Raw genomic sequence first — 24933 nt, forward strand, 5'->3', positions numbered from 1 at the left:
GGGGAGGCAAGAGATCAAGTTTCAAATGATAGGATTGGAATATCTTGGCCTCGACACATGAGTAGGTGGTTCTCTCTCAGAAAATGGATCTCGTAGTGAAGTGTGTGTTCTGAGTGCTTTTCCCATGAATGAGAGGTGAATGAAGGGGTATATATAGGCAGCAGCCAAAATCCAACTGTTACACACAAAAAGCCAAACTCGGTGGTACCGATTAGCACAAAGGTGTGAACTTTTGAATCTCGGTGAGACCGATATATGAAACTCAGTGGCACTAAAAAGGTGACTAACGGTCAGATGACCAAACTCGGTGGCACCGATACTCAAACTCGGAAATTTCGATTTTGTGTATCTTGGCAACAGAATGTTGGTCACAATGAACTCGGTAGCACCGATTTGGTGGGAATGACTAGGGTTTCTATCTCAGGTTAAACTCGGTGGGTCCGATATGGAAATGTTGGTGACCCCGAATTTCTGAATGTGAATCTTGACAGAGTGGATATGTGGGAAAAATTACCGAGTGTTTTGGTGGCTAACTTTGAGCATTTGAGCAATCAATTCATTTTACTACCTCATCCCCTTTTAATAGTATTGGCTTTCCTATGGACACAAAAGTGATTTCTCACAAATATAAAATGAAGAGTCTTCCAGCTTGAAGCTTGAGCCAATATTATTCCTTTCTTGCATCCAGGAGCATCTCCATATAAACCTTAAGCCATAGCATCTTTTGAACTTTTTCTGAAATATACTTGGAAAACATATTAGTCCAATGATGCATATGTTGTGATCAATTATCAAAACCACCCTAGGGAGCAATTGTGTGAAACCCTAGGGAGCAATTGTGCTTTCACACGACGGCGCCCACCATCGATGCCGAGCACTAGGATTGCGGTGCGAACACTACGCGCCTAAGGGATCAGATCCAACGCGCCGACAACCGTTTCAAGAAACACGCAGACCACCATCGCCTGGAGCGCAGCTTCGGAGTGGGCTACTCCGTGCTCCTCAAGCTGCACCCCTACGCGCAATCCTCTGTCGTCAACAAGTCGTGCGCCAAGCTCGCCTACAAGTTCTATGGACCATTCAAGATTCAAGACAAGATCGGCGCCCTCGCCTACAAGCTCGAGCTACCTCCGGACATTCGCATCCACAACGTCTTCCACGTCTCGCAATTGAATCCGTTCACACCAAACTAAGCTCCCGTCTTCGTCGAGCTTCTGTGCCCTCCGGATTTGGCAACTGGAGACATCAAGCCCGTGGAGAATCTGGAGCGGCGCATGGTCAAGCGGGGCAACAGCGCCATCGTTCAACTACAGATCCGATGGTCTTCTTCATCGTCAAGCACTACCTGAAAGGACTATGACACCCTTCGACGATGTTTTTCTTCAGCAACCATATGGCACGACCAAGACGCGGTCGAACAAGAGGACCCTGCAGCAACAACCGAGCATGACCAACCTGAAGAGGAGGTTGTATCTGAAGAAGGGAGTGTCACATATGCATCCATCTGATGCGGTGGACACCTATGTGCGTGGGCCAGGTGGCGGCTGTGGATTCTCTCCCTACTTTTCTTTGATCCCATCTAACTTTTTGTGTAACTCACCTCCTTCCTCGATAAAACAAATCCCGATCGCATTCCCTTCCCCTTGTATCGATCCCTTGGATCATCGAATCGTTACATTTAAATTTGCATCCAACTTTTTGCCATTTTTTACCGAAATAACTTTTCGAATGACAACGCAGATCAACTACTTAGACATATGCGCAGGTGCTTCGCCGCACCTACATGCCCCTGCAAATTTTCAATCTTGGATGTCCTTGATAAACAGACGGAGGGAGTATGTCGAGTCTAGATTCAACGAACCTATATGATTGGAGCTTCGTCAATCGATTATCGATCGGGTACACCGTCATTGACAGCACCACGCGCCTCTTGCAAGTGTTTGTAATCGAAGCATGCAAAATCACGTCTAGATGCATATAGCCATGTCCCATGTGAAGCATGTAGTCAAGATGCCTGGATATATCCACCCGATCGGCCTGGCAACCCGTTGATCGATTGACTCGAGCCTGAGAATGCATCCAGGGTTGTTAACTAGGGAGAGCATGCATGTCCAGGTTCAATGAATATCATCTCATTCGGTTCAATTTTAGGCCATTATTCGTTCATAGGAGTAGTTGGTACTACTATCACCATGCATGGTCTTTTTTATTGGCAGAATTCTTAAAATGCATGAATGGACAAAACAAATGATCTGAACACTCTTACATTTCCTTACAAAGGAAGTACGTATGTTATTTTCTTTGGAAGTCCAAAAATTATTTGCTTCCATAATGCTCCTTTTGTCCCAAAATTCTTATTTTAGTTTTGTCTAGAAATGGATGTACCAAAATACTAAAATGTGACTAGATATAGACCATGTTTGGAACCACCCAGATTATATAATTCAGTTTTTATAATCTATTATGTCTTCAAACAGGACAGATATGGTGTAGATTATAAAAACTAGATGGATAGATTATTAAAAACTCATAATCTACTCTATACCAGCTAAAATTAGATTATGAATTGCTAATGACCCATTCCATTGTAAAGTTGGATATAATTACATTCCTACCACCGCCACCCTTCTCTTTTAAAAAAAACAAAGGACAGACAGGTCATTATGCAATGTAAAACCTGAATTACAGTTTATATAATCTAATCTCCAAACATGTCTACCTAGATTGTTTTTATAAACCAGATTATATAATCTATCTTCATAATTTAGATTATTATAATCTATTATGATTCAAACAGGACCATATTTATATCTAGAAAAATCTAAGACTAGAATTTTAGAACGGAGAGAGTAAAATAAAAAGGTGAATTTCCTTTGAGACGTGTTGCATACTAGTATGTCACAGTTGGCCAGTTGCCATATAAACAAGGACTTCATTAGGGAGCGGCGCCGCATACTAGTCTTTTCATGCGGCTCCCTTCCATCCATTTTTACATGCATGCAATATGACATCATTACCTATTCTTTTGATTTTGCATTTTTAAAAAGATTTATCTCCTAAGCCGTTATCTCAACTAATGATCCGTTTTCATCACTGACTTTATCGCGACGAGATCTTCAAAACTAGATCACATATCGACATGTTTTGATAACTTTTGTTTTCGTCCGTACTTGCCAAATTATTATCACTTGTCATATTATTTATCACATAGTTCTTATATTAAATCAACTTGGTTATCAGGTTTATGAATGTCGATATACCCCATTAAAAAACTTGATTCATTGTACTTATGTTGGTTCATGCATTTATTTGCTTATTGTTAGTGCTTTAATAACCATTTTTTAGCTCCACATAACACTGCAGTACTTAAAAGGTACTCCCTCCGTCTCAAAATTCTTGTCTTAGATTTGTCTAGATATGAATGTATCTAGTCATATTTTAGTATTTAAATATATTCATCTCTAGACAAGACAAATACAAGAATTTTGGAACGGAGGGAGTATAAAATCATTGTCCCGATAACTATGTATAATTTTTAAGACAACTGTACATTTGTAAGATGATAAGTACAATGACATAAATATGACAACTAAAAACGACGAAAAAAAATCAACGAAACATGTCAACATGGGATCTTATTTTAAAGGTCTCGTCGAGACGAACCTAACGGTGAAAGCGAATCTTCAATCATATTATTAATTTATGAGGTAAATCATTTTTAAAATTTAGAAAAAATATTTAATGCGATGATGTAATCATGAGGTAGAAGATTCTTGCATGCGCATGAGGTTGTGTAAACCGTCGCATGGGAGAGCTATGGTGCGGCCCTTCTCCTTAGATTTTCCCTATAAACAAAGGTAGATTTTTAAATGTTTAGACTAAATGGAAACTTTTTGTTTGAAACTGAATGCAAATTAAGTAACCCACACGTAAATTTCTAAGGGTTCTAGTCCTACCAATCAAACATGGCTCTAGAAAAAATTAGATAAAGAAATTCAGTAAAATGCCTTTGAATCAAAGGAAGCCCATACCGTTGAAACTTTCCACTCAGATCACTGTTTTTGATTTACAGAATTTTGAAGAATCAAAAACATTTTAAAAGTATGTTCTTCTTGACTAAGTCGCTTGAATACAAGATCTCGATCAACTTATTTACAGAAGGACTAGTAAATAATCTAGTTACTCAAAACTTTTGGAAACAACCTTTGATACAAATGCAACACATGTGGTCAAAAGTCGAGAGTGTCAGGATTGAGTGACCCAAGACGGCAAGCTCGCCTTCTTTGTCGATGGGTAAAAATAAGCAATACTTTGTATAGACAACACTTAGGTAGATACAAGAGTAGATAATAGTGCAAGAGTACTGTTTCCATTATGTATACATGTACATGTGTGTAGATGCATCTAGTGGCCAACAAGGTATGATAAGGACATGACAACTCACTCTGACAAGGACAATAATAAGGACAATCATACCTTGTCTCTCCATAAAAGGATGATGCCCATAATAGTAAACGGAGGGAGTACGGCTTTAACCAGTAGGGATCTAGAAGAACAATACGATATTATGAATGAAATATTATGCAATTATGGAAACATTTTCCTTAAAAGGTCACCTACAGGTAGTCTTTTACAAAGATTAATCAGTAGTTATACAACAAGGAAGTATCAATTTAACATCGGTACTATTTAATTTAGATAAACGTTTTCCGTCAGCGCGTCGGTCGAAATGTTCGGCCGGTCGCGTGGCTGGCGTTGAATCGACCAGATCGCACGTGCCCACCGCCTCCTCCTTTCCTCTCCCCCTTCCTCCATCTCCTTCCTCCTCCTCCTCCTTCTTCTTCCCTCTTCTTTCCCCCTTCCCCCTGCAACCTCAGGCGTTGTCGGCGAGCGCTGTGGCTTTTCCACCGACAGCCGCTGCGCCTGACAGCGGGGATCTCGCGTGCCCACCGCCTCCTCCTTTCCTCTCCCCCTTCCTCCATCTCCTTCCTCCTACTCCTCCTTCTACTCCCCTCCTCTCCCTTTCCCCCCTGCAACCTCAGGCGTTGTCGGCGAACGTTGCGGCTTCTTCACCGACAGCCGCTGCGCCTGACGGCGGTGACCGAAGGTGAACCACGCGAGATGCTGCAGCCGGGCGACGGTTGAAACTTTTTTAATATACGGTTGAAGCTTTTTCTGTCAACGTTTGCAAAATTTTTCCTCGTGAAGTATTTTGGTTGAAGCTTTTTTTTAACGGTTGAAGCTTTTCTATACACGGTTGAAACTTTTTGAGAAGTGACCACGCGAGATGCTGCAGTCGGAGCGGCGTTTGAAACTTTTTTCATACACGGTTGAAGCTTTTTTTGTCAACGTTTGCAACTTTCCTTCGTTGAAGTTTTTGGTTGAAGCTGTTTTTCTTAACGGTTGAAGCTTTTTCTACACACGGTTGAAACTTTTTATCCAGCGTTTGCAACACAGGAGGTGAGATGCGACGAGGTGAAGACCGACGGGCTGCATCCATGGTGTTTTCGACGGGCGGCCGAGGCGGCGACCGGCGGCGACCGGCGGTGACCGACGGTGAGGGCGACCAGCGGTGAGGAGGCGAGGCGAGGCAGTCGGCGCGTGCTGGGGCGTCGGCGCAGGCGAGGACGGTCGACGCGTGCTGGGGCGTCGGCGCGGACGAGGCACGTGCTGGGACGGCGGCTCGTGCGAGGATGACGGACGAATGGGGACTCGCGCGACCTGATCTGACAGTCAGGGGCCTGATCTGACGGCCGCTGCGCGACCAACGCGAGCCCTCGGGCCGGTGCGCCGGCGCCTAGCACTGCCCTTTAATTTACCATGGACGTGCCAAGTCACCGTGAAAGCAGGAGTGAGGTACTGTAGTACAGTACTCTTATGTGGCAACGCGCATGTGCAGCTAGCATGTACGTATCCCATTCATCGATCTGATCCGGTCCCGTTCCCTCGCGCACGTACAATTGCTCCACGTCGACTCTGCGAAAAATCGGTACTCTCCCTCCCGTGCATCACAACTGCGCATGCTCCTTTGCCAAAGCGGAAGAAAAAGGAAGAAGTACAATTGCACATGCATGCATCGTGTGCGTGTGAATCTGAGCTGCCTATCCTTATCCACAACCCCATCCAGCCAGCCATCCGTGTCTCCCTGCCCTATGGAACCACACCACACGTATGTAAGTACAGTACGTGTCAGCACGTGGGCGCATGTGGATGGGGGACGCGAGGAAACGGGAACGCGCGCACCAGATGAGATGAGATCAGGCTCGCTGATGTGTATCCCTCTGTGAGACGGCGACGTCTCCCTCTCTCTTGATATTATTATTATTATTGCCTCCTTCTTCATTCGTCATGGTGGTGGGCGATCGATCCATCCATCGATCTGATTAGCTCAACTTGTCGGTCATTTCGTTTCTGACTTTTCTTTTTCATCCAGCCGACGACCCAAGTCTAATGCCAAAAGGGTGACTGCGCAAGCTCACAACAAAACTCCAAACTGCTTTGTCCTCCACGACTCATCCCGTATTTACTATAGACTACTCCCTCCGTTTCTAAATACGGAGTACAAGTCTTTTAAGATATTTCATCAGGGGACTACATACAAAGAAAATTAAATGAATTTACATCTCAAAATATGTCTATATATATCCATATATAGTTTATACTAAAAAAATAAATGAACCTATATTTAGGAACGGAGGGCGGAGAAACGTCTAGAAAGGCTTATATTTAAGAACGGAAGTAGTACACACAAAGCAAAATGAATGAATCTATATTTTAAATTATGTCTATATACATCCGTATGTAGTTTATAATAAAAAGATAAAAAATAAATATTTAAAAACGAAGAGAATAGTAACAATTAATCGGTTGTGAACTGCAACGGTGCATGATTATATTTTTAGTACTAAGTTAAATATAATTACGTCCCTCAAAAAGAGAGTTAATTATAATTGCGTACCAAAGAAGAAAGAATGGTATTTATTATAGCTTACCAAAGAAAACAAGATTTCCCCTAAAAAAGACAACAAGATTTGGTTTAGCATCCTTCCTTTTCAACCCTAGCCATCATCGAATATCTCCACGTCGTTGCCTCGGTCCCCTTGCTCTTTCTCGTCTTGTGATCTTCACCTCGGCCCTCCTCCTCTCTCCCGCCCGACGACCTTGTAAGGGGGCTAGCAAAATAGAGACCCACTTCTTTCATCTTTCTTGGTTTTCATAGGTTCATATTCTCTTTGGTTAAAAAAATAGAAACATCGGCGGCGTGGCGGCCACGATGGCATGTTGGATTGAGATCTCTCCAACTCCCATACCTCTACAACGTCCAATTCAACGTCGACTAATTGGCATACGAGGGTATGTGTTGTCAGATTTGTTGGCACTCTTCAGATCTTAACACTGTGTGTCAATCAAGGAAATGAGTTAACACTTCGTGTGGCAACTTCAACCTTTTCTTTTCATTTATTGGCATGGTATGATTTCTCCAACGCTCTAAACTGGAGGTGAAAGATTCCGAGCATGTGCTGTGTCTGGTAATGTCTCAACCCTTGTTCCTTCAACACTTACTTGTAGTGACGGCCCTAGAAAGTGTATGGAGTAGGGACAAATTATTTGAATGGAGGCATATTCTCTAGAAGTTCAAAGGGTTTAAGAATATATTTCAAAAAACACAAGCAAATCTTACTGAAATTTTAGATTTTCAGTGGAGGCCTGGCCCCCTACTCACCTTAACGTGGGTTCACCCCTGTTTAGTTGATCTTGTTTCTAGTGACGAGTGGCTATTACGATCTTCAGAGCCTTCCCTTACCACATGTTAAGTGCATTTTTCAAGCTCCTGCAGACGGCATACAATCAAAAGGAAAAGACGGTTAGTATGGTTTTTCATGTATTCCCTCACCATATTGATTGTCGCTCAAACAAGCGTATGTAGACATATTCCAGTGGTAGATACATACGTTTGAGCAACAAGTAGCATGGATTGGAGGAAGTAATATTTATTTATTTTTTGATTATTTTGTGCTTTGTTGTCTTTTGTTTTAAGTTACTGTTTTCCTTGTTAATTACCATATTCTATATGGTAACCTTTCAGAGATATAGGTCGAAGCCTTCTCCTCTGATAAGCTGGCAAAACACAAATATGGATCTTCCTAGTAGAGACATAAGTCGAAGCCTTTTCCGTTCTCTCTAGCTTTCCTTTTTCAGTTCACAAAACCAAACAACCTTACAAATAAGTAACCTTGTTTCATGCCTAGCGACGTACTATAGGGGCACATGCAGCTCCAGAGTCTGAGAGTTTAGCAAGGACTGGGCATGTAGCAACATAGGTAGCCGCAGTGATGCACATGAACCGCTCATGTCGACACTCGCACCAATAATGGGACGAACATGTCCTCCCACTACTACGTAAGCCATGGGCAGCATAGCATATTCATTCAAGGAGATCCGGATCACCCAACGAGATGCACCCTGACATGTCCTCCCTTCTGTATATACCACAAGGATAATCAAATACGTACAGAGCAAGAAAGATAAACAAAAACAATAATGTGTACGACGCAAAACTAGCAAGGGACACGAACTAATAATAAACTAAAATAATCAATAATGCATGGAGATGGTAAGGCGGTCAGGATCAGATGAGTCATCACAAGACCCCAAAGGAAAAGGAAAAGGAAAAGTTGGAATAGAATACATGTGATATTACACCATGCAACAAGCTACTGGTCTATCGCGGCGCCCCGCTACGCTCCTCACTCTCAGGCTCAGCTCTTGGCTGCCTATAAATAGACGCTATTGTGCAACTCATCCGGCACAACCATCCTCATTCGGAAGAACGGAGAGAGATCTTCTAGCTACATACTGTAGCCGTCGATCCAGCGAAAATGTGTGGCATACTGGCAGTGCTGGGCTGCGCCGATGACACCCAGGGGAAGAGAGTGCGGGTGCTCGAGCTCTCGCGCAGGCTCAAGCACCGCGGCCCCGACTGGAGTGGCATGCACCAGGTCGGTGACTGCTACCTCTCCCACCAGCGCCTCGCCATCATCGACCCTGCCTCAGGCGACCAGCCACTTTACAACGAGGACAAGTCCATCGTCGTCACTGTATGTTTACCTTCTGTGTGAATTTCTCTGCCACTATTGTAGCTTGCTTCTTTCTGCTAAAACAAGCTTCTCCTTGCAGGTGAATGGAGAGATCTACAACCATGAACAGCTCCGGGCGCAGCTCTCCTCCCACACATTCAGGACAGGCAGCGACTGCGAGGTCATCGCACACCTGGTAAGTCACCTACATGACAACACTCAAATGTCAACTCTCCTCTTCCTCCTCCTTAACAATAATTACTAGTCATGATATCATTAAGATATGCCAAGTTGCGAGACACTAACATATCTATCACAAGTCAAAAAAAGAACACCTCTGGTACGGGAAAGGCACGAATAACACCAGAATGACATTTCCTGCATTTGTAGTCCTTGACCACCGTAAACAGAGAAATGATTCCATGTCATCGATAAACATGAAGATAAAAAGACAATTAACCAAACTGGAAATATATGTGATTAACAAGTGGATGCATAACTTAATTTTACCATTGTATAGTACGAGGAGCATGGGGAGAATTTCATCGACATGCTGGATGGTGTCTTCTCCTTCGTCTTGCTCGACACACGCGACAACAGCTTCATTGCTGCCCGTGATGCCATTGGTGTCACACCCATGTATGTTGGCTGGGGAATTGATGGTGAGTCATGTTAATTTTACTCAATAATGACACACAATACCTACCCTCAGACAATCTTGTCACACAGTAGTAATACTACCTAGTCAAGGACAAGTAAAATCTGTCTAACATACCTGCTCATGTTCTGCAAATTGCCAGGGTCGGTGTGGATATCATCAGAGATGAAGGGCCTGAATGATGATTGTGAGCACTTTGAGATCTTTCCACCTGGTCATCTCTACTCCAGCAAGGAGGGAGGCTTCAAGAGATGGTACAACCCACCTTGGTTCTCGGAGGTCATTCCTTCAGTGCCATATGATCCACTTGCTCTCAGGAAAGCTTTCGAAAAGGTCAGACGAGACCATTGCCTGAAATTAAAAAAAAAAACAATTTTAAGATCCCACCATGGTCTAACTGTGTAGTCTTCTTTCAGGCTGTCACCAAGAGGCTTATGACAGACGTTCCATTCGGTGTTCTACTCTCTGGTGGCCTTGACTCATCATTGGTTGCAGCCGTTACAGTTCGTCACCTGGCAGGGACAAAGGCTGCAAAGCGCTGGGGGACTAAGCTTCACTCTTTTTGTGTCGGACTTGAGGTATGGAACTGAAAAAGATCATCAATGACTGTAACCTTTAGCAGATTTCCAACAAATTGCACCACATTACTATTACGCAGGGGTCACCTGATCTGAAGGCTGCAAAGGAGGTAGCCAATTACCTGGGCACCATGCACCATGAGTTCACCTTCACTGTTCAGGTAGCAAGCATGAGAAGCTGCATGCTTCATCTGTCGATCATACCAGACTAGTTGTTGTACTAATAGCACAAAGCATTGCAGGATGGCATTGATGCAATTGAGGATGTGATTTATCACACCGAAACATATGATGTGACAACAATCAGGGCAAGCACACCAATGTTCCTGATGTCACGAAAGATCAAGTCACTTGGGGTCAAGATGGTCATCTCTGGTGAGGGTTCCGATGAGATTTTTGGAGGGTACCTCTACTTCCACAAGGCACCCAACAAAGAGGAGCTCCACCGTGAGACATGTCAAAAGGTGAATAAGATAGAAATGTTCAGAAAAATGGCGGATTCAGACACCCTGACATAATGATTACACTGTAGATCAAAGCTCTGCATCAGTACGATTGCTTGAGGGCCAACAAGGCAACATCTGCATGGGGCCTCGAAGCACGTGTGCCATTCTTGGACAAGGAGTTTATCAATGAGGCAATGAGCATTGATCCTGAGTGGAAGATGGTATGCTGAAGCTCAAACCTTACGAATCTAGAAACTTGAGAAAGAACATACCATATTGTTGTAAAATGTCTTCCCAGTTTCTACTTTTAGACAATTACTATATCTGATGTTACAGATCCGGCCTGATCTTGGAAGAATTGAGAAGTGGGTTCTGAGGAAAGCATTTGATGACGAGGAGCAACCATTCCTGCCGAAGGTAACAGTTTTTAATTCAAATTTGTGCTACATCAATATGTTAATAGAGAAGTGGAATTAACAGTTTCTATTGTGTGGCAATTGCAGCACATTCTGTACAGGCAGAAAGAGCAGTTCAGTGATGGTGTTGGCTACAGCTGGATTGATGGCCTAAAGGCTCACACAGAATCAAATGTAAAAACATTGCTGCCTCTCATGGTCAACACATCACTGTTGTGCGTAAAATTGTAGTGAAATTCAGTTATTTGTGAAATGATATAATTACACGAGATGTAAAATTATTGATGCAGGTGACCGATAAGATGATGTCAAATGCGAAGTTCATTTACCCACACAACACCCCGACTACAAAAGAGGCCTACTGTTACAGGATGATATTTGAGAGGTTCTTCCCCCAGGTGAGCAAATAAAACAGCAAGAACATGAAACAGAAAACTCACTTTTCCATGGAATAACTATGTTGATGCAAGCATATCTGTTGCTCTTGTACCAGAACTCGGCAATCCTGACAGTGCCAGGCGGGCCAAGCGTCGCATGCAGCACGGCGAAGGCAGTAGAGTGGGATGCTCGGTGGTCGGGGAACCTGGATCCCTCAGGGAGAGCAGCACTTGGAGTCCATCTCTCGGCCTATGAGCAGGAGCATCTCCCAGCAACCATCATGGCAGGAACCAGCAAGAAGCCGAGGATGATCAAGGTTGCGGCACCTGGTGTCGCAATTGAGAGTTGATGGTGTCCTGTCCTGCTTGCCGTTTCTGATAAGAAATAAGATGTACCTAGTCTTGCCATTAGAGTGATGCAGACCTAAGGTTGAGTGAAGATTGTGCATTAATGTTTCTATAGTTCTTATGAAATCAGAGACCGGATGATTTCTAATCCTTTTCTGGCAACTTATATCAAAACATTACTGCATGATGGTTATTATTTGACATAAACGGCTAAATCTAACCAACTTGAGAGGAGTACAAAGCTGCAATATTGGCTACAATAGTTCAAAGAGGCCATAGTAGCATGATAAAGCAAGATCTTTTTCTGAATACAAAGCGGTACAAAGTGAACAGACGAGTAGCCCACCTACATTTAAAACAACACTACCACTAAAGAAAAGAAGATGATGAATTGAACAGTGAGTAGTAAATTCAGTTGAACTCTTATATTAGATCACTTGTTTACAACCAACACAGCTAATCTTTCTCCAACAAAACTTACTTTTAATACAACATGGCAATTAAGGCCATATTTGGAATGCTGCAAGGTTTCCCAGGTTCTGCCAGGAGAATTGACCTGCTCCGTGTGAATTTCATACATTCTGAATGCGCCTTTATGTATGTCAACGATTATGGGGAAAAAAAATGGCATATTCTTTCTTCAAAAGCAAACATCACTACTGCAAGATATCCTATCAAGATGGGAGGCTTGGACAAAATAAACTCGCACGAAAAGTAACAACGTTTTGCCCCCAATTCTTTATAACTTACAGGCAACAGTTTGCTGATAGTACCAACTGAACTTGTACAATAAGTCAATAACTGAGCTAACAGTATAAACATCATCTACTCCATCCATTAAAATAGATCAAACCCGTACCTAATGCCACATTAGCTAGCACCGAACGAAGTTGCAAAAGTTCATCTTTGAACATGAAATTATTGCAGGTTCCAGCTTAAGATACCATGAATGATGCAAATCATTATATCTAGTAGGGACCAATGAAGACATCAACAGATGAAGAGGATAACACAAACTTCTTTGCTAAATTTGTTAATCCCAAGGTAATGAAAATATGTTGCTATGCGATTCCTGGCTTCATGCCTTCATTTCTGTTTTAAAGCCACCTTCAAGGCTGGCTACAGGTACTTGAACTTGTTATCTGAAGAATAGTTGCACTTTGGCCTACTGGTACTGGTTCACAGCTTCTTGGTCTGCATTGTTCAGGTAAAAGAAAATTTCTTTAGCATCTAAAGGCAACTCAATGGTTTGTGCTTACAACAACAAAAGCATCCTAACACCAGAGAAATGATCAGGTTACCTTTTTGGTGCTTCAACTGCAGCATCATCCGGTACCTTCATCAGAATTCCACTACCAGGATGGATGTTTCCCTGGAGTACACATGCATCAAGCAAAGCCTTAGAGAAAAATGCATCATCAATCCATTACATTTTATCCATGTAATAATAGTACATCATAGGGCTACCAATACAACATTCGCTTTTGTACTATCTTAACACGTAGATCAACCATAAAGCTTATCTCGTGCTCAACAGATTTTGGTTTTCACATGAGGCAGACACAATACCAAATGGCAAATCTAATGACAGCTGCTAAGTACTACCTCCGTCCCAAAATTCTTGTCTAAGATTTATCTAGATATGGACGTATTTAACACTAAAACGTGACTAGATACATCCATATTTAGAGAAATATAAGACAAGAATTTTGGGGCGGAGGGAGTACAACGAAAGTAATAACTAAACTAAAACTTGTTTCTTTTCCTAAAGAACCATGCAGCACAATGCAGGCAGACGCGGACGTCCACGGGCCCGTTTAGTCCGCGCTGCTAAAATCACCTAAACAGCTTTGCGACGAGACGCAAAAACGAAGTGGCCCTGGTGGACACGTCCAGTGGAGCCTGCCAGATCCGCCTAGTCCGCTAAGCACGACACAAACAGCCGCAGGGCACGCTGCCATTCGCTACAGCTGCCAGGGACAAGCGTCAGCACATGAAAATGATATTATCGCTTTGGGCATGTTTGTCTACACGAGACTGTATGTTTACTTGTGGTTGAGCTTCAGCTAGTCTGCAACTCCAATCACAGGAGCTAGATACAAGCTGTTCTGTTCTTATCAGCTAGTGTGGCTATGCGGACGACCGCATGTGCCCGCCGGGCATAGCAGGCTGTCAAAACTCATGGACGCAGGCCGCTGCTAATCAAGCGATTAGAGTTGCGGACGTCGCGGACACACAGCAGAAGCGTCCACCTGCATCTGACATCTTAGTGCCTTTCTATTGGGAGACCAAAGTTGTGACTGGTATCTCCTTTCATCGACAGTGAGTCAGAGATTAAACCATTCTTTTTTCCCTCGGTCACAACATAAAAAAAATCAAAGAAAAAAAAGCTAAACTATCTGATCCAACTTAAAAGAACAGTTATTCAAAAATTTAGATTAAACAAGTGAACAGATGTGCTTCTTTAAAAGGAACATTCTCATCCTGAAACCAACACATAATATATGCATCTCCTGCTTGTTGTAACAGAAGAAGCTACACTAGACTCTGTTTCACGTGATAACATAATCCAACATAAGAGCAACTCCAACAGGCGCGCTAGATTTGGCGCGCGCGGGAAATTACGCGTTTTTTGTGCGCGCGCGGTCGGTTGGCGTGCTCCAGCAGGCAAGTAAAAGTTTGGCGTGCTAAAAAAACTACGCACACGCGTGGCAGTTTTGGCGCGCGGCGTTCGGTGCGCTCTATAAATCCCGCGCGCGGGAGCCCACCAACTGCCGTCTCCGTCGCCTCTCTCTTCGCCTCTGCCAGTGCCCCGCCGCCGCCGCGCCCTTCTTCCTCGCCTCCGTCGCCTCTCTCTTCGCCCCAGCTGCCTTCTCCCCTGCTGCCGCCATGCCGCCGCGCCCCCGGAGCATCTCAGGCTACCACGGCGTCCGCCCCCGTCCCTCCGGCATGTTCTATGCCGAGATCCGCTCCGGCAACATGCGCCTCGGGCTCGGCACGTTCGAGACTGCCCATGAGGCCGCCCGCGCGTACGACGCGGCGGCTTGGCGCCTCCGGCGTCCTCGGGCACAGATGAATTTCAGGATGTTTTCACGTGCCAGCAAGTGCAGGATGTAGCGCCTCCCCCGCGTGTGAACACCAAGCAAGGACCGCGCAATCGGGAGCGCCGAGAGGGACGAGGCCGCCATGGCGGAGTGGCGCATGCAACCCGGAGGACATTGTCGCCGAGAACGAGTCCTGGGCAAGCAGGAGGGAGGAGCGAGCCGTGCAACACCAGGAAAAGCGTAGAGGCGCAAGGCACTGGCGATTTCCAGATAGGGAACCCGGACATGACCTGGGACTCGAACGATGAACGGTGGGAGGACGCAATGCTGTCGTCGACGGACTACAGCAACGAGGAGGAGGAGTAGTCTAGATGTACTAGTTGAATTTGAATTTGCTTGTAGCTTGTATCTGAATTTTAATGTTTGTCGATGAACTAGTTGATTTTTATTATTTGTTTTTTTTGTATGTTTGGACGTGCGCGATGTATTGATCATGGAGATATGTTGTTTGTGTTGGGCGCACGCGCTGTAAATTTAGCCTGTCTGTTGGAGCTATAGCGTCGCGCCTGCTGGAGCAAGCGCCCTCCCCCGCGCTAAAAAATGCTATTTCAGGCGCTGCATATTTTTTAGCGTGCGTCTGTTGAAGTTGCTCTAAGAGAAACACTCAACAAAACAAATGTTTCACAATCCAGGACCAGAAACACCAATACGTGTAACATCCATCCTACCCAGACTAGTAACTACAGTCATAACCCATTAACCCGTGTGCCTTCTATCTTTCCCCACCGAAATACACAGGGTGACCTTCCAAAAATGTCTAACAACACAAGCACTGCCCTTGAAGTAGGATAGTAACTACCAAACCACCAGATTTATATGATTTAAACACACATATAGAGTTACCAAAGCACGTCAATATATCAAATTATACCAGGAACTGCTTAATTCTGCATGTCTCTACATATGTCTGTGCAGGCTCAGATATACTTCCTCCGTTCCTAAATATAAGTCTTCTAAGAGATTTTACTATGGACTACATACGGATGTATATAGACATACTTTAGAATGCAGATTCACTCATTTCGCTTCGTATGTAGTCCGTAGTAAAATCTCTTAAAAGACTTATATTTAGGAACGAAGGGAGTATATAGCTAACCATGCACAGGTAGTACATAGAGACACACAAGAAAATGAGTATGGAGCCTTAAACAGCGGCACTAGAAATTTAATACAGCTAATAACATCTACTCCCTCCTAAATAGTTGTAGTTGGGAAGAACTAGTCTAGTTCTTTCCAACTACAATTATTTAGGTACAGAGGGAGTATAAGTCTTTTTAGAGATTTCAATACGGACATACGGATGTATATAAACATATTTTATATTTTAGTGTGTAGATTCAGCCATTTTGCTCTGTATGTGGTCCATATTGAAATCTCTATAAGGACTTATATTTAGGAACGGTGGGAGTAGTAACAACTGAATCTGCCATCTCTAACTATACAGGGCACAATTTCTGTTAAGTATCAGCATTTATATCCACATTACGATCCCACATGCACAAATTGTCTGAACATGAATAGAATCCATGATCTGAGCATGAATATAGTTTGTCAATCGCTAGAAGCATCCTGCAATTTAGAGTGAATACGGATTTACTGGATGGTAGACACCAACCCTCCGAACTGATAAATATATGATCTTGTCCAATGCAGGGACAAGCAAATTAAACAGTACACATACTGCAGAGCATGAAGAGTACTCACCGGCGAGGCAGCGTGTTTCCCCTTCTTTTTATCTCTCAGTACCTTGGCAACAAGGCCGGCCCTCCTCTTGCCCTTGCTGTGATCCTCAGTTTCTGAGATCTCGGAGTTCTTCCTGTCGCTGATCTTCCAGTTGGCGCCCCTGCGGACGAGTACCTTGGCGGCCTTCCACCCGTCGGTGCTGGTGTCGATGACGGTGACCTCCGTCCTGGAGCGCCTCTCCCCGTGCTCAGCAGCCGCATCCCTATCGTCCCGGCGGCGCTTCCTGGCCTTGGCCTTGTCTTTGTCGTCCTTGTTGGCGGGCTTGACGTTGGAGCGAGGGCGGGGTCGGTACTGCTTGCGGAAGGGCTTGAGGAGGCGGTTGGATCGCGGGGCGGAGGGGACGGCGAAAATTTCGGAGATGACGCCAGAGAGTGGCGGCGGCGACGGCGGCGGCGATGGCTGTGGGGGGTGGTTGTTGTTGGTATCACTAGGGTTTGGGGGGGCGGGATTGCGGGGCGGCTTGGGGATAGACTTGGGATTATGGGGCGGGTCTTGGGGGTTGGTGGCGGCGTGGTCGCGGTCGGACGGCGGCGGCGGCGGCAGCAGCAGCGGAGGGGGGACAAGCGGAGGAGGAGAGGGAGGGGACAGCTGGATTCGGCCGTAGAGGAGGTCATCGATTTGGAGGTGGGAGGGGAAGGAGAGGCCGCCCTTGGTGTGGAGGCGGTGGAGCCATGACGGCGTTTTGTTGTTGCTGCTGCTCTCGGCCACGGAGAGCACCCAGTGGCAGCACGGCATTCTTCCCCCTTGCGCCGATCAGCCGTGGCCGCCGCCGGGATTTGGGGGGTTGAGGGAAGCAGGAAGAAGGTTCTGAGATACGACTAAGGAGCGGATGTCCGTTTCATACTAGAATGCCTTTCGCTTACGGAAGAAGATATGGTTCGTGAGCGTGTGATAAGAGCATCTCTACCAAACCCTGTACAATGTCCCGGTAAAATAACCCCTAAAATAAAAACCGGAGCGAGAAATGTTCTCAGACCAGACCCCTCAAATTCGTTCGACCCGTAAAAAAATTAAGGGGCGTGGCAAAATCCCCTCCCCGACCCGCGAAAACATAGGTTTCTGCCGCGCCTATACGATGATGTGTTGTATCGTAGAAAAACGGTTGGCGGGACGGACATTTCACCCGCGCTCTTTCCCACCCCCTTTGGTCGCCGCACCACGATTTGTTCCCCCAGTCCGTTGCTGGCTCAGGGCGCCGCTATCAGTCGAATCTTCGGGGTGAATCGCGCCGCTCGTTCGTTGCTTCCCTCTTTCGCCGAGCCGCTGCACCGGCTCCGCCGGATCCGCCAATCCACAACGGCGGGAGAGCCATCGCCGAAGATGGACTTGAGCCTCTGCGAGAAGTTTCTACTTGAGGATTCATCCTCTTCGGATGACTCGGATGTTGAGAGGATGCTTCTCACATTTCTCTAGGAGAGCTTGGTGATGGCCCTGACCCTGAAGGAGCACGAAGACGAGAACCGAAAGAGGCGGCGTGGATCGACTGTCGGTCGTCTTTGCATTCCTCGAAATTGCCATCTCGGCACTGAGATGTTGATGCGGGATTACTTCGTCACCAATCCAACATACCCGCCGCACCTTTTTCGGAGAAGATACCGTATGCGCAGATCCCTCTTTGTTAAAATTGTTCAAGCTTGCAAGGCGAATTGTCGATATTTTACTCAAAGAAGGAATGCCACGGGCCGGCAATGGAACAAGGAGGTGCGCGCGGATCTGAGAAGTGGGGCGACAACAGCAACAACACCGTGGCTGGCGGTGCTGCAGGTGGAAGGCAACCCCAGGCTCAGGATCGTCGCCATCCTACCCCCGGCAAGAGGAACATCTCCCCACTAGTGGGACATGCTAAGGTTTGCGCTACCTGCAAGGATTCGGGTCACTTACCTGCGTACTATCCGCGTGTTGTGTGTGGTAGATGTGGAAATCATGGTCATCTGTTCTCTGTGTGCAACACGATGCTGCCTTGGGAATGTGTGGCGCCGATGTGTGGGTTTCAAGCTAGGGGAAGGGTTTTTTCTACATACATGACCATAGCACCCCGAGTCAGTCTACTGATAGGAATCATTTCATTGTTATATCTGTGGTTGAGGGGCAAGCTTCTGGTAGACAGTTGGAAGAATTTTTCAATGCATATATCAACACAAACTGGAGGTGCTCTGCTAGGTCTATTGGTCCTAATACCTTTGTGATGAGGTTTCCTTCACCTAGAGATGTAGACAAGGCCTGCTTTGCTGAAACTATGAATGTAAAGAGCTGTGGGGCTGTTATTAACTTGAGGAAATGGTCAGAATCAGTGGGGGGGAAGGGTATATACTTAACATTGCTTGGGTCAATGTTAGCAATATCCCTTTGGACAAAATACATGAAAAAAATATTGCATATGTGGGATCCTTGGTTGGTGTGACTCTGGAGATTTATAAAGCCACTATAAATAGACCAGAATCAGTTAGAATTAAGCTGGGATGTAGAGATGCTGAGAATATTCCTCCTTCAATAGAGGGAGTTTTGGGGGGACACTTTTATGATTTTTTCTTCTCTGTGGACAAGATCCGTGTGAAAAATCCTCCTAAAGAGAAAGTTAATGTGTAAATGGAAACTGATGGGGGAACTCCCCAAAAAGGGCTAGGCTAACTGATAATAGTCAACCTGGGGGACAAAATGCCTCTTCATCCACTATTGGGGAGTCTTCGGCTCCCTTTGGCATATCTGGGGGAAAGAATATGAAGCACATGAATCTGGATACGGTTGAGAAAAATGATGGGAATGAGCAGAGTGATCAAAAAAGTGATGAAATACAATCTGAGGAGGAGAGTGAGGAAGTTGATGATATGCTGCTCATAGATTCTATGGCTGCTGAGGCAGAGAAAAGCCAGATAAAAGAAAATGAAAAAGGCCTACTAAGGGCTCCTCTTATGAGAAGATAGTGATGAATTCAATGCAAATTATGCCTAGTCTTGTGGTCAACAGAAAATTTTCTTCTTATCTGGATGCATGTGTGGGAGAACCTACTGTCACTGAGATGGAAATTGGGGATAATACTTGTCAGAACGAGGATCAAACATATTTTGTGCAATCCCCTGTTGAGTCCAGTGAGCCTGTGGATGTTATCCCTACTCCTCCTGCTTTGGAGGAAGCACATACTAGGTTCAGCAAAAGGATTGTTGGGATCAATATGGAGCATGTGGGTGCCAAAGCTGAGAAGATGGCAAGAAAGAGAAACCTGCAAGGTAATGAGCCCATACGTAGTAACTCTTTTGATGTGTCATCCAATATGGAAATTATATCCACGGCTTCGCAAATGGGAGTGAATATTCCTGATGATGACTTTACTATTATTGATGTTATTAGAGAACTGGAAAGATCCAGAGCCAATATAGCTAAGAAAATTAGTAACTATGAAAAACAGCAAGAAAAAATGTTGTTGCTTACTAAAGTTGCGGGGAATCTTCCCCTCTTAACACATCTTGGGGGATGAGGGGGGCCTCGATGAGGAAGGATTCAAAACTGTCAGATCTAGGAAAAAAGAAAGGAGGAAAGTTAATGTGGTTATTTCTAAACCTATAACTAGAAGTCAAACCAGAAATTGAATGGAGTTGCAGGTAAGACCATGAATCCTGGTAAACCTCGCAACAAAATTCAATCCCCCAAACACAAAAGGAAATTATGTGTCTCTTTTGGAACTGTAGGGGGATGGGGAAGAAAGGTATGGCTACTTATTTGGGTGATTTGATTAGAGATTTCAAACTTGATTTTGTGGGTATTCAAGAGACGATGAAAAAAGAAATTTCCTCTAAGTTCTTGAGGAAATTTGATCCTGGAGATAAATTTTGTTGGAATTGGATTCATGCTGTAGGAAAGTCTGGAGGAATTATTTGTGGAGTCAGGAACAATTGTTTTGATATTAAGAATTGTATTGCTGGTAAATACATAATGAAGCTGGAACTTTGGGATAAGTGTAGGAAAGACAATTGTTGCATAATGACAATTTATGGATCTGCTCATGAAGAGCATAAGATGGATTTTCTTACTGAATTGGCCAATATGTGTGGGAATGTGGTATATCCTTATATCATTGGGGAAGATTTTAATATCCTGAGATTCACTAATGAGAAGAACAAGAAAGCTAAGTTGGGGCACTCTTCTGATCTCTTTAATGCTATTATAAATACACTCTCTCTCAGGGAGGTTGATATGAGTGGTGCTCAATATACATGGTCAAATAACTAGAGCAAATCAACCCTTGAAAAACTAGATAGGGTGCTTATGTCCGATTCTTGGGAAGGTATTTTTCCTTTCACTTTTTTTAGAAAATTTGTGAGGGAAATCTCAGATCATTGCCCCCTGATTTTGAATACAAAAGACAATATTCCTTTTACCCCCAGGAACAGGGGATTCAAATTTGACTTAAACTGGCTGTAGAATCTTGACTTCTTACCTTTGGTTGCCAAGATTTGGATGAGACCTGTAGGTTTTAAGAACCCTATCGATATCATCAATATCAAGTTAAATAGATTTAAAACTTTCTTTAAGGGCTGGGGTTCGAACAACTTTGGGAAGGCAAGACTTAGGAGGAAATGGTTAAGAGAAGAACTTGGGCATCTAGAAAAGTTACAAGAAACTGACACTCTATCACCTGGAATGTATTGCAAGAAGGTGGATCTTGAAGTAGAATTGAATAACCTTTTGATGGAAGAGGAAATATCATGGTTGCAGAAATCTCATGATAGCTGGCTACTTAAAGGTGATAGTAACACTGGTTACTTTCATAAAATTGTGAATGGAAGGAGGAGAAGAAACACTATTGTATCTCTTAGCTGTGATGGTGTGGTCACTGAGGGTAATGAAAATCTCCTTAGACATGCTACAAATTTTTACAAAGAGCTATTTGGCCCGACTCCTGGGTACTTATGTGGGATCGACAGTAACATGTGGAAAGAGCGGGAGAAACTGAAGGAAATTGATAATTTTATCTTATTAAGACCCTTTTCGGAAGTAGAGATCAAGAATGCCTTATTTTCCATGAAACATAATAAAGCTCCAGGACCAGATAATATCTCGATTGAGTTCTTTCAAAGTTGTTGGGGTGTGGTGAAGAATGATGTGAGGATGCTCTTTGAATGGTTTTATGATAATAAACTAGATGTGGATAGACTCAATTATGGGATTATTACTTTGCTCCCCAAGGTGGTTGGGGCTGATAAGATCTAGCAATTCAGGCCTATATGCCTGCTTAGATGCATATATAAATTGATAACTAAGGTGCTTACTATCAGGCTTGAACCCTTTGTGGATATTCTGTTCAGTAGACATCAGAATGCTTTTATTAAAGGTAGGGATATTATGGATGGGATTATGTCCCTCCATGAGATCATGCACCATTCCTATGCACGTAAGAAATCTGGAATTGTGCTCAAACTTGATTTTGAAAAAGCTTATGATAAGTAAACTGGAACTTTTTGCTTGAATGCCATAATAAGAGAAATTTTAACCCAAAATGGGTAGAGTGGATTAGAAAAATCCTGGTGGGAGGTACAGTCAGTGTAAAACTGAATGATGAGATAGGGGAGTACTTTCAAAGTGCTAAAGGTGTGAGGCAGGGCGATCCTCTTTCCCCATTATTGTTTAATTTGGCAGTTGATTGCTTGACCAAAATGGTCCTTAAGGCACAGGAGAATGGCTTGTTTACAGGTTTGGCATCTGACTTGGTAGAACATGGAGTTGCCATCTTGTAGTCTGCAGATGATACCATACTTTGTTTTGAAGATAATCCTAGGGATGTGTTAAATATCAAACTTTGCTATATCTTTTTGAAATCATGTCAGGCTTGAAGATTAACTTTTTAAAAAGTGAGATTTTCTCAGTTGGGGCTGATGATGATACTGTGAGAAAATATGCGAAGATGTTTAATTGTGAAATTGGTAACTTTCCTATCAAATACCTGGGTGTCCCTGACAGCTATGCTGGCCTTAAGGGTGGTGATTGGTCGTTTGTAGATGATAAGTTTGTTAGTCATGGTGAATCATGGATCAGTGAGAACTTATCTAGTGGGGGCAGGCTTATCAAGGTTAATGCAGTGCTATCCCACATTCCCTCTTACTATATTTTGATGTTTTTGATCAATAAGTCAACCTTGGAGAGATGGGATAAACCTAGGAGAAAATTCTTTTGGCATCGCAATGGCAAGAAGAGAGGGTATCATATGGTGAAGTGGGGGAGAGTCTCTAGATCTAAAGCAAAAGGAGGGCTTGGTGTCAAAGACTTTAGAAAGCAAAATATTAGTTTGTTGGCCAAATGGTGGTGGAAACTAGATAAAAAGAAAGGGTTGTGGCAGGACATTATGAGGGCCAAATATCTAAAAAAATCATCTACTGCGTTGGTTAAACAGAGAGCTAGTGATTCCCCCTGATGGAAAGCATTTCTGAAAGTAAAAGACTACTATATGGCTGGTATAGGTATTCGGGTTAACAAGGGCAATATTACTAGTAATTGGTTTGATGATCTGGGTGACAATTTCATTCTAAAGAATAAGTTTCCTGACCTATTTGAGATCTGTATAGATCAGAATAATACGGTAGACAAAGTTGAATCTATGAATCCTTGTTCTTCCTTCAGAAGAAGGCTTACTAATGATTTGCTCATGAAATGGAGTGAGCTTAAAGATTATGTTATGAAGAAGATGGTTAGAGAAAAAGAGGATGAAATCTACTGGAAATTTGATAGTTCTCAGGAATATACTACTAGATCAATGTATCGCTGGCTAGAGAGAAATTTGGCTGGATCTAACTATAAATGGATTTGGGGAGCTAAAATACCTCTAAAAATCCAGATTTTTATGTGGCAACTGTGCCAAGAGGCTATTCTAACTAGAGATAATTTGAAGAAAAGACAATGGCAGGGGGGTCCCACTTGTTCATTTTGTGATCAGTTGGAGTCTGCCAAGCACCTGATGTTCCTTTGTCCTATCGCTAGAGTAGTGTGGAGAACTGTGGGCTCAATGATGGGAACCGAATGTGTTCCTAACTCTATGTGGCAATATTATGCTTGGGTGAATGCTTTCTTGCCTACGTGTAGTGATATTCATACTATTGGACTTGCAGCGATATGCTGGGCGATGTGGCTGGCACGCAACCGTGCCACCTTTGAAAAGAAATGGATTAATAGTCCTTTTGAAATTGTTTTCACGGCTTGTGCTTTTATATTATACTGGACAGGTCTGCAGAAGCCATAAATGGCCGAGGTGATTAAGAAAGGGGCCGAGTTGCTGAAGGAAAATGCATCACAATTGTTGCTACTCTGTGGACCTCCAATGCCATAATCCAGCGAGCAGGGTGAGGTAGACAACAAATGGGATGAATGGTGAATTTGCTAGGCGATAGATCAAAGCTGGCAGAGAGAAGTGCTAATGTTGGAGTTCCATTTAGTCTTTTGCTGTTGATATCATGTTGGCCATGTGTGGTCTGTTGTAGCACTTGGTGGCTTTTGTTTTTGTTGCTTGGCTGGATTATATGCGGTACTTGGTGGTGGTTTTTTCTTTCCTTAGTTTCTGGCGGGTTTGGGTGATACTAGGTTTTCGCCCCATAGTCTTGTGTTCGTGATGATAGGCGCAGACGGTGGGTTTCCTAGTATTGCCCCGAGCTCGCTTCTCCCTCTTTCCCTTGTTCTAGCTCTGGTTCGGAGCAAAAACTGTGTATTTCCGTTATGCTTTATAATGGAAAGGGGGAAGCCCGGTTCGAAAAGGAATGTTGCGGGCTTGAAGGGATGTAGTGCATATTAGAAAATCTCGGTAGCTATGCGGGTAATTTCATACATCATTCCGAGTAACTATACCGATGAGTACCTTCGCATTGGGGAAGATAGTACAATTGAGTCGGTGCATAGGTTTGCCAAAGTGATTGTTCGTGTCTTTGGTCGTGAATATCTTCGGGCACCGAACGAGGAAGACACAAAAAAAATTATGGCATTTAAGGAAAGAAGAGGTTGTCCTGGCATGCTAGGAAGCATAGATTGCATGCATTGGACTTGGAAAAATTGTCCAAAAGCATGGCAGGGAATGTATTGTGGCAAGTCTCGTGATGCAACAATTGTGTTAGAGGCCGTAGCTTCACATGATTTATGGTTTGACATTGCTTTTTTGGTATGCCGGGTACTCTAAATGATATCAATGTTTTGCAACGGTCTCATTTTCTTGG

At 43.9% G+C, this 24933-nt stretch overlaps 2 protein-coding genes across 3 annotated transcripts; one reads left to right on the forward strand and one right to left on the reverse strand.

The window, feature by feature from the left end:
• The first annotated feature begins 8656 nt into the window (after window positions 1–8656).
• Window positions 8657–12048, forward strand: LOC123397453 (asparagine synthetase [glutamine-hydrolyzing]). 2 transcript variants are annotated; one of them, XM_045091981.1, is made up of 12 exons: window positions 8657–9098; window positions 9178–9273; window positions 9598–9739; window positions 9878–10068; window positions 10152–10313; window positions 10394–10474; window positions 10556–10777; window positions 10846–10980; window positions 11096–11176; window positions 11263–11349; window positions 11466–11573; window positions 11669–12048. In XM_045091981.1, exons 1-12 carry the CDS (start codon window positions 8880–8882, stop codon window positions 11900–11902), a joined length of 1758 nt encoding a protein of 585 aa, XP_044947916.1. In that variant the 5' UTR covers window positions 8657–8879; the 3' UTR covers window positions 11903–12048. The 2 variants fall into 2 exon arrangements, with proteins under 2 accessions (XP_044947916.1, XP_044947915.1); XM_045091980.1 differs by having other exon boundaries at window positions 8661–9273.
• A 555-nt stretch (window positions 12049–12603) lies between these two features.
• On the reverse strand, window positions 12604–17611 carry LOC123397454 (wiskott-Aldrich syndrome protein family member 2-like). Its single transcript, XM_045091982.1, has 3 exons — window positions 16709–17611; window positions 13202–13272; window positions 12604–13094 (listed from the first exon to the last, which is right to left on the reverse strand). The coding sequence occupies exons 1-3, from the start codon at window positions 17480–17482 to the stop codon at window positions 13010–13012; spliced, it is 930 nt and encodes a 309-aa protein (XP_044947917.1). The 5' UTR covers window positions 17483–17611; the 3' UTR covers window positions 12604–13009.
• Between the last annotated feature and the right edge of the window lie 7322 nt (window positions 17612–24933).

The sequence above is a fragment of the Hordeum vulgare genome, chromosome 5H, assembly GCF_904849725.1.
Source record: "Hordeum vulgare subsp. vulgare chromosome 5H, MorexV3_pseudomolecules_assembly, whole genome shotgun sequence".
Lineage (NCBI taxonomy): Eukaryota > Viridiplantae > Streptophyta > Magnoliopsida > Poales > Poaceae > Hordeum > Hordeum vulgare.

Excerpts from the sequence above, each read along its gene's own strand:
- LOC123397453 (XM_045091980.1), top strand. The coding sequence starts at position 8,914 with ATGACACCCAGGGGAAGAGAGTGCGGGTGCTCGAGCTCTCGCGCAGGC. Across the intron at positions 10,314-10,393 it reads CTTTTTGTGTCGGACTTGAG|GGGTCACCTGATCTGAAGGC; the intron begins GTATGGAACTGA and ends ACTATTACGCAG. Across the intron at positions 11,574-11,668 it reads TTGAGAGGTTCTTCCCCCAG|AACTCGGCAATCCTGACAGT; the intron begins GTGAGCAAATAA and ends CTCTTGTACCAG.
- LOC123397454 (XM_045091982.1), bottom strand. The coding sequence starts at position 17,482 with ATGCCGTGCTGCCACTGGGTGCTCTCCGTGGCCGAGAGCAGCAGCAAC. Across the intron at positions 13,273-16,708 it reads GGAAACACGCTGCCTCGCCG|GGAAACATCCATCCTGGTAG; the intron begins GTGAGTACTCTT and ends TGTGTACTCCAG. Across the intron at positions 13,095-13,201 it reads GCAGTTGAAGCACCAAAAAG|ACCAAGAAGCTGTGAACCAG; the intron begins GTAACCTGATCA and ends TGAACAATGCAG.